This window comes from Sarcophilus harrisii, chromosome 2, assembly GCF_902635505.1.
Source record: "Sarcophilus harrisii chromosome 2, mSarHar1.11, whole genome shotgun sequence".
Lineage (NCBI taxonomy): Eukaryota > Metazoa > Chordata > Mammalia > Dasyuromorphia > Dasyuridae > Sarcophilus > Sarcophilus harrisii.
This window is the reverse complement of record NC_045427.1, coordinates 304,389,599-304,403,556: the sequence shown is the minus strand read 5'-3', so window position 1 is coordinate 304,403,556 and position 13,958 is coordinate 304,389,599. Positions and strand designations below refer to the sequence as shown.

At 32.6% G+C, this 13,958-nt stretch overlaps 1 protein-coding gene across 24 annotated transcripts in view; it reads left to right on the top strand.

Moving 5' to 3' along the window:
• Positions 1–13,958, top strand: part of TTLL5 (tubulin tyrosine ligase like 5) — a 374,113-nt gene that overhangs the window by 63,488 nt on the left and 296,667 nt on the right. For 20 of the 24 annotated variants that reach the window (XR_004231997.1, XR_004231998.1, XM_031952493.1 and 17 more), the window contains 4 exons: positions 5,730–5,811; positions 7,250–7,311; positions 8,832–8,926; positions 10,800–10,841. Coding sequence is in view for 22 of the 24 variants with exons in the window: in XM_031952493.1 (XP_031808353.1) it covers positions 5,730–5,811; positions 7,250–7,311; positions 8,832–8,926; positions 10,800–10,841 (281 nt within the window). In the remaining 2 variants the exon portion in view is untranslated. The remainder of the gene's footprint in view (positions 1–5,729; positions 5,812–7,249; positions 7,312–8,831; positions 8,927–10,799; positions 10,842–13,958) is intronic. The other 4 variants (XM_031952486.1, XM_031952485.1, XM_031952484.1 and 1 more) reach the window with 1 other exon arrangement.

Genomic DNA, 13,958 nt, shown 5'->3' with positions numbered 1-13,958 from the left:
TTCTAATCTTGTCTGCATTAGTTTTGTTTGTACAAAAACTTTTTAACTTAATATAATCAAAATTATCTGCTTTGTGATCTGTAATGAAGTAGTTCTTCTTTGATCAAAAATTCCTTCCTCCACAGACCTGAGATAAACTATTCTCTGTTCTTCTAACTTGTTTATAATATCATTCTTTATGCCTAGATCATGAACCCATTTTGATCTTATCTTGGTATATGGTGTTAAGTATGGGTCCATGCCTAGTTTCTGCCATACTAGTTTCCAATTTTCCCAGCAGTTTTTGTCAAATAGTGAATTCTTATCCCAAAAGCTGGGGTCTTTAGGTTTGTCAAACACTAGATTACTGTAGTCATTGATTATTTTGTCCTGTGAACCTAACCTATTCCACTGATCAACTAGTCTATTTCTTAGCCAGTACCGAATGGTTTTGATGACAGCTACTTTATAATATAGTTTTAGATCTGGTACAGCTAGGCCATCATCATTTACTTTTTTTTTTTTTTTCATTAATTCCCTTGAAATTCTTGACCTTTTGTTCTTCCAGATGATTTTTGTTGTTATTTTTTCTAGGTTAATAAAATAGCTTGTTAAGAGTTTGATTGGTATAGCACTAAATAAACAGATTAGTTTAGGTGGTATTGTTATCCTTATTATATTCACTCAACCTATCCAAATATCCTATCCATATTTTTCCACTTGTTTAGATCTGACTTTATTTGTGTAGAAAGTGTTTTGTAGTTTTTCTCACATATTTACTGACTTTCCCTTGACAGATAGATTCCCAAATATTTTATACTATTGACAGTTATTTTAAATGGAATTTCTCTTTGTTACTGTTGCTTTTGGATTTTGTAGTGATGTATAAAAGTGCTGATGATTTATGTGGATTCATTTTGTGTCCTGCATCTTTGCTAAAGTTGTAGATTATTTCTAATAGTTTTTTAGTTGATTCTCTAGGGTTCTCTAAGTACACTACCATATCATTTGCAAAGAGTGATAATTTGGTTTCCTCATTACCTATTCTAATTCCTTTCATCTCTCTTTATTTTCTTATTGCCAAAGCTAGCATTTCTAATACAATATTGCATAGTAATGGGATAGTGAGCAACCTTGTTTCACCCTTGATCTTACTGGGAATGGTTCCAGTTTATCCCCATTACATATGATGCTTGCTGATGGTTTTTAATAATGCTACTGACTATTTTAAGGAAAAGTCCATTTATTCCTATACTCTCTAATTTTTTAATAGGAATGGATGTTGGATTTTATCAAATGCTTTTTCTGCATCTATTGAGATAACCATATGGTTTTTGTTAATTTGGTTATTGATCTAGTTAATTATGCTAGTAGTTTTTTAATATTGAACCAGCCTCGCATTCCTGCTGTAAATCCTACTTGGTCATGGTGTATTATCCTGGGGATGACTTTCTGTAATCTCTTTGCCAATATTTTATTTAATATTTTGGCATTAATATTCATTAGGGAATTTGGTCTATAATTTTCTTTTTCTGTTTTCAACCTACCTGGTTTAGGTATCAGTACCATGTCTGTGTCATAAAAAATATAAAATATAGTTTATATAATATTAGAGTTAATTGTTCTTTAAATGTTTAGTAGAATTCACATGTAAATCTATCTGGTCCTGGAGATTTTTTCTAAGGGAGTTGATTAATGGCTTGTTCTATTTTTTTCTAAAATGGGACTATTTAAGTAAATATATTTCCTTTTCTATTAATCTGGGCAATCTGTATTTTTGTAAGTATTCCTCCATTTCAGTTAAATTGTCAAGTTTATTGGCATAAAATTGGGCAAAGTAACTCCTAATTATTGCTCTAATTTCCTCTTCCTTGGTGGAAAGTTCTCCCTTTTCATTTTTGAGACTAACAATTTAATTTTCCTTTCCATTTTCTGATTAAATTAACTAAAGATTTATCTATTGTGTTGGTTTTTTTCATAACACCAACTCTTAGTTTTATTTACTAATTCAATAGTTTTTTTTTTTTTTTTTTTTTTTTTTACTTTCGATGCTATTCATCTCTTTTTTTATTTTTAGAATTTCAAGTTTGGTATTTGATTGGGAGTTTTTAATTGCAAACCCAATTCATTGATCTTCTTTCTATTTTATGCAAGTAAGCATCTAAAGATATAAAATTTCTCCTTGTTTCTGCTTTGGCTGCATCCCACAAATTTTGGTTTGTTGTCTCATTATTGTCATTCTCTTGGATGAAATTATTGTGTCTAAGATTTGCTGTTTCACCCATTCATTCCTTAGAATGAGATTATTTAGTTTCCAATTACTCTTTGGTCTATTTCCCCCTGGCCTTTTATTGAATGTAATTTTTATTGTGTCATTATCTAAAAAAAAAAAATGCTTTACTATTTTTGCCTTGCTGCATTTGACTCCCCCCCCCCCCGAGGCAATTGGGGTTAACCGACTTGCCCAGGGTCACGCAGGAGGAAGTGTTAAGTGTCTGAGGCCAGATTTGAACTCAGGTCCTCCTGACTTCAGGGTTAGTGCTCTAATCATTGTGCCACCCAACTGCCCCTTTATGCCCAAATATATGGTCAATTTTGTAATAGGTTACCTGAACTGCTGAGAAGAAAGTGTATTCCTTTCTGTCTCCATTCAATTTTCTTCAAAGATCTATCACGCATACCTTTCTATTTACCTCCTTTACTTCTTTCTTATTTATTTTGTGGTTCAATTTATTTAATTATGAGAGAGCAAGGTTGAGATCTCCCACTATTATAGTTTTGCTGTCTATTTCTTCTTGCAGTTCTCTTAACTTATCCTTTAGGAATTTAGATGCTATAGCACTTGGTGTATATGTGTTTAGATTGATATTGCTTCATTATCTGTGGTACTCTTTAGCAAGATATAATTTCCTTCCTTATCTTCTTTAATTAGATCAATTTTTGCTTTTGCTTGATCTGAGATAAGGATGGCTACCCCTGCTCTTTTTACTTCATTTGAAGCATAATAGATTTTGCTCAAGCTTTTTGCCTTTACGCTGTATGTATCTCCCTGCTTTAAATGTGTTTCTTGTAAACAACATATTGTAGAATTTTGGCTTTTAATCCATTCTGCTGTCTGCTTCTGCTTTATGGGAGAGTGTACCCCATTCACATTTACGCTTAAGACTACTCCTTGTGTGTTTCCTGTTAATCCCAAATTATACTTTTCTTTCCTTTTCCCTTTTTCCTCCTCCCCAGCATTTTACTTATGAACACCACTTGCCTCCAGCAGTTTTCCCCCTTTAAAATCCCTTTCCCTTTCTTATACCTTCCTCCAGCAGTTTTCCCCCTTTAAAATCCCTTTCCCTTTCTTATACCTTTCCCCTACTATATCTGTTTTCCCTTCTGTTTAGCCTACCCCTTCACTTTTTGCCTTTCCCTTCCCACTTTTCAGTAAGGTGAGAGAAGTTTCTCTGTAAACCAAATATGTCTAATATTTCCTTTTTGAACCGAATCTGATGAGACTAAGATTCACACAATGTTCATCCTCCTTTCTTTTTTCCCTCAAACATAATAGGTTTCCTTTGCCTCTTCATGAGATGTAATTTCCCTCATTTTACCTCCACTTTCCCGCTTTTCCAGTATAATCCCCTTTCCACTTCTGGTCTGTTTTTATATTATAACAGTAAAATCAAATTATACATGTATTTTCTATATATACTCAACAGAAATACAGTTCTCAAGAGTTCTTTTCTTTTTATCTTCTTATGCTTCTCTTGACTTGTATATTTAGAGGTCAAATTTTTTGTTTAGTTCTGGTTTTTTCATCAGAAATAAGTGGAATTCACCTGTTTCATTCAATGTCCATCTTTCCTTGGAAGAAAACGCTCAGTGTAGTGGGGTAATTTATTGTTGGCTGTATTCCCAAGTTCCTTTGCCTTTTAGAATATCAGATTCCAGGCCCTTGGATTCTTTAAGGTGGAAGCTGTTAGGTCCTGGGTAATCCTTATTATGGTTCCTTGGTATTTGAATTGTTTTTTTTTTTTTTTTTCTGTATTTATTAATTGTAATAAATTGTAATTTATTGTTGGCTGTATTCCAAGTTCCTTTGCCTTTCAGAATATCAGATTCCAGGCCCTTGGATTCTTTAAGGTGGAAGCTATTAGGTCCTGGGTAATCCTTATTATGGCTCCTTAGTATTTGAATTGGTTTTTTCTGGCTGCTTATGATATTTTTTCCTTGGTCCAATAGTTCTGAAATTTAGCTGTGATATTCCTTGGATTTTTAATTTTGGGATCTCTTTCAAGTAGTGTTTGGTGAATTCTTTCAATGGTTATTTTATCTTCTGATTCTATGACATCCTCGCAGTTTTCTTTGATGACTGTGAAAAATAGTCTAGGCTCTTTTTTTCATCATGGTTTTTCAGGAAGTCCAATAATCCTTAGATTGTCTTTCCTGGACCTGTTTTCCTGGTCAGTTGTTTTCCCAAATAAGTATTTACAATTTTTTTAGATTTTTTTTTTTCTTTTTGCTAAAACAAAAAGGAAATCTCCAGGGTACAGATCCATGGGATCACAAAAATTGAGTTAGAAGGTATCTTGGTGGTCATCTAGACCAATCTATACAGGAAACAAATTCCCACTATAACCTAACTTACAGGTGATCATCCAGTTTCTTGTAGAAGCCCTCCAAGAAAAAGGAACCCAGCACTTCTCAAAGTAGCCCATCGTACTTTTGGACAACTCTAATTGTTAAGAATTTTTTCAAACTTGAACTTGTTTCTTTGAAACCCAATAGGACCAAATAAAACAAGGTATATCCCTATTCTATATGATAGTCCTTCAAATTCTTGAAGATAGATATCATGCCCAATTCTTTTCTCCATGCTAAACATGCCTACTTACTTCAACTCATATTTTTTGATCATAGATTCAAGATGCTTCATCATCTTGTTTGCCTTCCTCTATTTAATTTATTAACACAGTAATTGTGTTAATAATCACAGATTGTGGTTCTTAGAACTGAATACAATAACTCTATATGTGGTCAGGGCAAAGCAGAACTTATTCAGATCCTTAGACCCTTATAAATGTAGTACAAGATTATATTACCTTTTTTGATTCCCAGATTACATTGCTGACTCCTATTGAGCTTTCAGTCCACTAAAACATTCAAGTCTTTTTCTGAACTACTGCTACCTACATGTATGACTTTATAGTTACTGAATTTCATTATAGATTTATTCTAATTGTCTAGTCTCAATATCCTTTATAATCTAGCAGGTAAACTGTTCCTTCCAATAATAAATAATGTGAAAATTTAATAATCAGAGCATCTGTGTCTCTATCTGAAGATGCCTTCTTTTTCTCGCCTTAGCTTTTTGGATCAATTAAATTCAAAATTCAAAAGATGACATCCTTAATTCCTTGGGAATTTATGCCTGTCAATATAAAACAAGTGCTACCTTTATCAGAATCTGTAAGCCTCCAACAGTGCTCCCAATCAACAATAACAATAATATCAACAATAAATAGGATTTATATAGTGTTTACTATGTGCTAGACATTGTGCTCTGTGCTTTTTTATTATGAATTTTTATTATGTACTCTGGTGATGAATTTTTATTATGTACAGCTTGTTTTCTTAAAGTATGTTTTAAATATAATGTGGTAGTACTTTAGTATCCTGCTTGTCTGTGACCTCTTCCGAATTTCTACTATCTTCTCTTTATTTTTAAAATGTTCCTTTGTTGATTGTTGTTATATTTCTAGAGCTTTATGGCTTTGATGTTCTCATTGATTCAAGCCTGAAACCATGGTTGCTGGAAGTGAATCTCTCTCCTTCTTTGGCATGGTAAGTAAATACTATCACTAAGTGAGGGATACACATATTCATCCAGTAACACCAAAATGAGTTTTTGTCTTTTGTAGCAGGCTGAACTCTGAAAGGGTGTACTTGAATCTAAGACAGTAGGGTGCTTGTAGTTAAGTACCTGCTCAGTGTGAGATGGTGGTTCTCTAAGCACATACTTGATGTAATGTAATGATGTGGTCAGTCTAGTTGGCATATACTTAGGGTAATGTGGTGATGTGATGTTCTACAACTTTGCATGCCCAATGTAGTGTGGTGATGTAGTCGTGCTGGGGTATTTAAAGGGAGTCCCAGGGACAGAGGGCTCTCTCTCAGCAGCTCTCAGCCACAGAAGACTTCAGACTCCAGACTCCAGACTCCATCTTAGACCAGCCACATGGCAACTCTCCTGTCTCCTTCACTTCTCCATCCTAAGACCAAGGACTTTGCCTGATCCTGGGGTCCTCTAGAGAGCTAGTCCAGACATTACAGTCTTTTTTTATTACCAGAGAATAAGACCCTCCACTTACCCCAACATTTTTCTTGTGTTCTTTTCTAAGCATTAAAGATAGAAATTAGTGGAAGTTTTAGACTTGGAGTATATATATTTAGTACAGCTATGGGAATTATAGTACTTTATCCCACTTTGTCATCAACATTTATTGAGTAACTTTTTTTTTTTAATAGAAGCTAGTATATCTTCTGTTTCTCTCCAAAGTATAATAAATACTTTGTTTATTGTTTGAGGCCACTTTTCTGATTATTAAGTCAGTCAATTAAAAGTATAGCATTAGTAATAATAAGCCTCCTTTCCTTATTCCATATCCTACCTATCCAATTCTAACAATTTTAAGTAGTCTCACATGGGAGACTTCTTTATTCAATAGTTTTCTGGTTGACTGCTTGTTTTGAAGAAAGGGAGAAATATCCTTGGAATACTAGATAAAAGTCTGCTTAAGACCTCTACAACCAGAACTCTTAATTAACTGTGAGCTTCACTAAATTATTGAGAAACCCTAACTACTATACTGAAAACCACTCAGATGCAGTACTCCACAAAGGTAGATATTGGTAATATGCTGTTTAATGAAATTGAGTCAGATCAGTGTTGTACAGTAAAAGTTTTTCTCTGTCATTGGTAAGATAAAGGAGAAATACCTTAAAGAAACTTTTGTACTGAACCTGCCCTTTAGAGAAGGTATATACCACTAGACTCGAGTACCTTTAGCTGGATTTTTCTTTTCCTTTCTTTTCATAATGACATTTTCTTTTCTGGGGCTTACCTTGTACCTTTATTTTCTGAGAGGTCTGATCTGTTAGAATCCATTGGAGACATATTCTTTGAAAAAAATCTGATCCCTTAAATTGTTAAGTTAATAATTTTTTTCATTTTTTTTTTAAATCATTTTTTATTTTCTTTATTTTCTTTCTTCATTTCTAGTGATGCACCTCTGGACCTAAAGATTAAAGCCAGTATGATTTCAGATATGTTCACTGTTGTAGGTAAGTGGCTTTTTTTGGAATTTAACACACTGTTAAGATTAGCCTGAATTTGCATTTTGTTCAGTATTGGTGAAGTTTTCCCAATTTTCTTGGAAGTAGTACTAAGAAATGATATTTTCAGGGAAGTGAGAGAAAGTGTTCTTATCTGTTTTGTCTCCCAATTTCCCTAGTTTTCTTTTGTCCTAGATGAAATAATCGATTCATTGAAAGAAATCTTTTCTTAAGTCTTTTTTTTTTTTTTTTTAAACCATCAGTGTTGCTTCTCCAGTGACTCCCCTTCTCATTCTCCATCCTATTTGGATTCTCCATTGCAATAAAGAAATACATTTAGGCCAAACTAATAAAGATATTGACAATATATGCTTCATCTACACCAGTGGTCTCCATCCTCTGTGAAAGATATGTTTCTATGTCATTCTTGCAGTACAGTGGAAAGATGCTCTAGAGTTAGAGGCCTTGGGTTCAGATTCTACCTCTGATACTTAATAATATCTGGATGACCTTGAACAGATCAGTGCACCTCTCTTTGTCACAGTTTCCTCATTGGTAAAAGAAGAGTGTAAGACTAGATGGCCTCTGTGGTCCCTGATAGCTTTTAGATTTATAATTCTATGATGTCATGATTGGTCACTATTGATCAGAGTTCACATGTCTTTCAGTGATGTTTTGCTTTGTCTTACTGTGATTGTGGTTTAAATTGTTGCTCTGATTCTACGTACTTTGCTCTGTATTAGTTTATTCATGTCAAAGTCTTCTTAATATAAAGAAAACTGGATACATTTTCATTGAAACAATATTGGTCTTAACATGATGTCTTCTCCAGTAGCTAAAATTGAAGGTATTGCTGTGAAAATAAACACACAACAATAACAAAACCTTTTTTTAAAAATTAGAAGTTAAGAAAATACCAAAAAAAATATATAGTCTCAGGTCGATAGACTGTGGTATATTAGTCAATAGTTCATTACACAGAACATTTCAGGTAGATCCATACTTAGGACACTATTGAATTAAAGGACTCAGTTACTCTGTTCTCCTTGGAAGAAAAACAGCTTCTCCTTGGGAGGTAAGTAGATATTAGCCAGTGCTTGATTTCTCAAGCCATAAATAAGATATAGTGACCGCCGAACACCTTGCCTGCCTTGTAGATTTTTTTCAAACTTTCCCAATGAAAGAATTCTTTTCCAGTTGATATTCAACAGAATTCTTAAAACAGCATTTGTTTTACTAGTGTGTATGCAGCTATGGGTTTGTTTGTATCGGCGTCATTACTCTCAAGTTCATCAGCTTAAATATCTTTTTCTTAATAAGAATGACTTGTGTAACCAAAAGAGTTGGATCTGGTCCCTTTTATTTATGATGGTTTCAAATTTTAGCATAATTGAAGGTAGAGACCTTTGGGATGCTTTTGCCTGGGTAGGATATTGGCAAGGAAACTTGGTTTGTACTACAAAGGTAAAACTAGACCTGCAGATTTCCTGGAAAATAGCAGGCTCTAATATTGCCCATTCCTTATTCAGGATTTGTGTGCCAAGACTCTGCTCAACGGTCATCAGCCAGGCCAATTTATCCTACATTTGAGCCTTCCAGGCGAAATCCTTTCCAGAAAAGTCAGGTAAGCAAATTCAGAAGCTGGGAGCCTCTAGGAGGACCACAGAGAAGTGACCTATTTAAACTGGCTAAAAAGCTAAATGTAGGAGCTTAGAAAGCGTGTACTGTCAGGGCACCTGCTGAAGAAGACTGTACCATGGGACTCTAGTATGAACATAGATAGACAGCTAAGGCAGTTACATTCAGCCTGGGCAAATAGCTTATACTGTCAATCAATTTTTTCCCCTTTCTTTTTTTTCTTTTTTGCTTTGTCTCCCCTTCTTTTTGCTTTCTTTCCCCCACCCTTTTTTTTTTTCTTTTCTTCTATCTCAGATTGATATCCATATAATTTGGACACAAAAAGGAAGATTACATACTAATTTCCAGTGGCTGTGTTGTTAAGTATTTTATGATGATCTGCGTTTTGTTTTCATGAACCAAACAAAAGAAATACAGATGAAAAGTATCCAATAAGTGGGTCTTCTTAATATTACCTGAAAGTGAAATGAAATAGATCCTAAATCCTCTTGGTTATTTCTCTGGCATTGTCTGATTATCCTTTCTTCAGAATAGCCTTTCTGCTCCAGCCGCGCCAATCATCTTGTCATTCTTCTCATACCACTTGTTGGTTCTCAATGCTTTTATTTGTATCATATGTATCATATCATCTAGAGGTTTCATCCTCTCTTCTCTGCTCATCTGGATTGATTGTATACCTGACTCAAAATTCATCTTCCTTTAAAAGCATCTTTAATTAAGCCACTTCATTTTGATGGTTCCTTTGCTTTGCTTCTTATCAGCATTTCTTTTCTCTTTTTTTATTTTATACTCCTGGTTTGTTGCTTTATTATTCTTTGTAACTCATTTACTAGATTGGAAGCTTTCTGCAGGTAGAACTGTGCCTTGTCTCTTTCTTTTATATTTGCCCATACCATATAGAATAATCAACTGCAGTGATAAAATAGGTCTGACAGAATGTTACTTATTTAAATACATAAAGCCTTTTCTTGTAAAAAATACCTAACTTTTTTCAGGTATGCTCTTCTTTGAGAGATGTCTTTTTGGAAGAAAATTTAAACTTGGAGCCTGGTTTTTAATTGATTAATGGATATCACTTTTTTTTAAAAGGGAGAATTAGAGGATTTTTAATCTGATAGTACTAAAATTTATAACAGTTAAGTTAGATGCTGCTTCTTCAAACCATTATTTCTGTCATGTAAATGTAAATAGCATAATAATGATGATGATAATAGAAACTAACATTTGTATATTTAATCTCATATATTTTTCTGCTAAAAATATACATATTGTCAATGCTTCAAGTAATTTTAATAATACCTTTTTTTTTTTGGCCAAGTTTATCTCTGGCATGGCTACATGTCTGTCATGGATAAAATAATGGTTTCCATTGCCAAATTATAAAAATCCTATAATATCCATTTTCCCATTATTTTGCTAGCTGGTAGGCAATGGTGTTGCATCCTTCTCCTTAAGTTCTTGAGATATTTTTGTGACTAAAGAAATAGACAGCTGCATTGCATGTAATGCATGAAACGGATTTGCCAAGAGTAAGAATTATATACCAAATCCACAAGGCCTGTAAGGGTTGTGATTTTTATGTGTAGAAGAAGAAATTCCATTGAAGTCTGTTTTATCAGTTTTAATAATGCTCATACTTTTAGAGGTGCGAAAATAAAGCTTGAAATAATTGTATTAGAGAAGACAGCATATGAGAACTAAGCACTTTATATCCACCACTTCCATATTATACACATCTCATTCTAGATTTCTTCCTGGTGATCACTTTGTACCACCTTTACATTTTTGTTTTGGTGGATGGGGACATAGGAATTTTAGGAGAATATATGGCTTTATTCCATTTTTCTATCTTTTTTTAGCGTCCAGCATCTGCTCCAGTTCAATCACCAAACTTCAAACAGGTAAGTTTTGGGTCATTTGGAAATTTTATTCGCATTCCAAAAATAGCAAGTCATTTAACTGTAGTTTCTAGTCCTTGACTTGTATAATAGAGAATTCTTCAAATATTTGAAGAATTTAATTACACAAAATAAAAGCCAAAGTGGGGATAAATATATAGCAGAAAGAAGTCTGGGAGAGACAAAAGACAGGAAACTATAGAATATAGGAACTTTTTAGAAGTTTCTTCATTTCATATAATACAGACTGAAGGAGAGAATGGAGGCAATTGATGTTTAGGTAAATGGAATGGAGCTTAAAAAGTACTAAATCTATTTTGATAGAACATTTCAGAAAAAATAATGTAGGCATAATGGTTTCATTTTTGCTTATATTGTTGGTTATGGGATCATCAGCAGTACAACTTCAAAGTAATTCTTATAATGATTTTTAACTATGTGTTAACTAATACCTTCCAAATTTAACACATGTAATTTTAAATGTGTATACTTTTTATAGTAATTCATAAAAACTAACTATAAAACAGTGTGCCTATTTTATCCTTTGCACTGAGTATCTTTCTTTAGTTGTTTTCACGTTAGTTGCTCTCAAAAGCAGTATTAGCATTTGAGTTCTCCAGATATTGATATCTCTCCTGTTTTCCCTTTTTTTCCCCTTGATCTTCTTTAAGAAAATGATGATAAGTTTAATCTGATATTCTTTAGTAGTGTGTAGATTTTAGATGCATTAAATTACACTGAGTATGGTTTATATTATAAATACTTCTTTAGTGAAGCAATCATTTTTAATGTTGGCCTTTGTTCTTTGATACAGCCCCTAAGTTTGTAAGCTTCAACTATACTAAATGAGGAACTAATCCTGGCAGATGGACCTTTGAAGTAAAAAACAAACAAACAAAAAAAGCATTTCTCATTGAACTTGGTAACTGGTCAAGAGAGCTTCCTATATGTAATTTTATAAACTGCTCTTGTAGTATTTTGCAATATTAAGTAACCATGCTATATATAAGATTATTCTTGTTCCCAGAGAATGAGTATCCTAAATATCTCAAGGAATGAGTTCCACTAGGGATGCATAGCTTTATGAGTATTATTCCCAAGATATTAGTCTTATATGTAATGATAACTTTATTTTTCACTTTCTTCATTTCGATTTGATTACTCCTATTTATATTTCTTTTATCACTGTATTATACATCTTCATACAAGATTTGAACATGTTTTTGGTAATAACATTACCAGATTCTTATTATTCAGCCAACCTTTTGTAAATGGAGCTATTTGTACTTGAGATGTCTTTCTGATAATAAAGTACACTTCTAAGTAGAGAGCTTTCCTTCTTGTCTCTGCAAAGTGTACTTCTTTCTCTACAGGTCCTAAATCATGTTACTCTTTTTTGTTGTATAGTATGATTATTCAGTTTTATAGTCAAATAAATCACCTTATTTATTTTTTTAAAAATTTTAATTTTCAGTTTCACATTTTCTTCCTTCCCTGCAATAATGAGCCCTAGCAATGGTGGGGTGGTCTTATCAGTTAAGAAAATATGTTGAATATTTCATGGATTATTATTAATTATTAGTTATGTTATAGTTAGCAAATCCAATATCTCCAATGAAAAAACAAGATATAGGGTATCTCATTATACAGACATAGTTATGCAAAACATTTCCACATAAGCCATGCTCAGAACAACAAAAAAAGAAAAAATAGAAAAAGAAAAACAAAATGCTTCCATCTGCCTTTTTTTGAGTTCATCAGTTTTCTAACTGGAGGCGGATAGCATTTTATATCAAGAGCTCTTTGAAGTTGTGGTGGATTATTGTATTGGTCAGAGTTACTAAGCCTTTCATCACTTTATTCATTTTGAAACCATTTCTTCTTCCTCAGTTTTTCCTTCTCAACTATTTATTTAAAATTTTTTTCCCAGGTCATGTTTTTTTTGTTGTTGTTTTTTGTCCTAGATGAAACTTATTTTGGTTTTTCTTTCACATCTCTATGGTAATCTTCGTGTTATTTCAGAATTAATGATGTTCTATGTCTGCTGTCATCTGTTGAGTTCTTGAATCTTTTTTTTTTTCTTTAAACCCATCAAGACAGATTAAATAATCTTTAATTTCTTTGTGTCGCTAAATGATTGTCTGAACTAGAGTCACTGTTATTTATCATATCTTTGGTTATAGGCTTTTAACTTGTTATCAATTTATATAACAGTATTGAATCAAGACAAATTTGGTATAGTGCAGAACTTAAATTTTTTGATACAATTTCAAATGCTTCTAAAAATCCAAATATAGCTTGTGGTGCTCCCCCCTTTTTTTGTTTTTAAACCAATTTTGACACTTTTTTAAAATCCCCAACAAATCAAGATTGTCTAATATGATTAAAAATGAGGAAAATCTCCATTCTGCATGTTCTTCATGAGTTCATTAACCTCTAGATATTTACAGTTTTTTTTCCTTAATATTTGTTCCATTACTCTACTAGGGATTCAAGTTATTTACCAGGCTGATAATCACCAGGAGCATTCTTCTTACCATTTTTGAAGACTGCTACCACATTTGCTTTTTTCCTAATTCTCTAGTACCTTCTAGTTCTTAATAATTTTTCTTTTCTTTTTTTTTTTTTTTTGAATTCTTGTAGCATTTATATTTTATTTTATTTTTCTTAATAATTTTTCAAACATAATTGGAAGTGGTTTGGGTAAGTTTTTCTTTTTAAAACCAATTCCCTTTATGCCACTATGATGCACATCTTTTAGACCTGCTGATTTGCAAATATTAATAATTTTCCACTATCATGTATACTTTTTTCCTATAATTTTCCACAGGCAAATTATTGCCTGATAATGTGAAACTTTTTTTTTAAACTTTGCTCATCTTCCAAAATGTAGTTCCATGTTTTAATTTTATCCCATATCAGTTATTAGTTGTTAATAATCTGGTCAGTTTTTTTCTATCCACAAACATGTCTTCACACACACATACACACATGTATATATGTGTATGTATATATATGCATACAAATGTTTTATATGATGAATTTTTATTCCCCCTGTATTATCTCTTATGAAAACTTTTTAAGTTATATGCTATATTTTGGTTAGGTTTCTTTATGTAT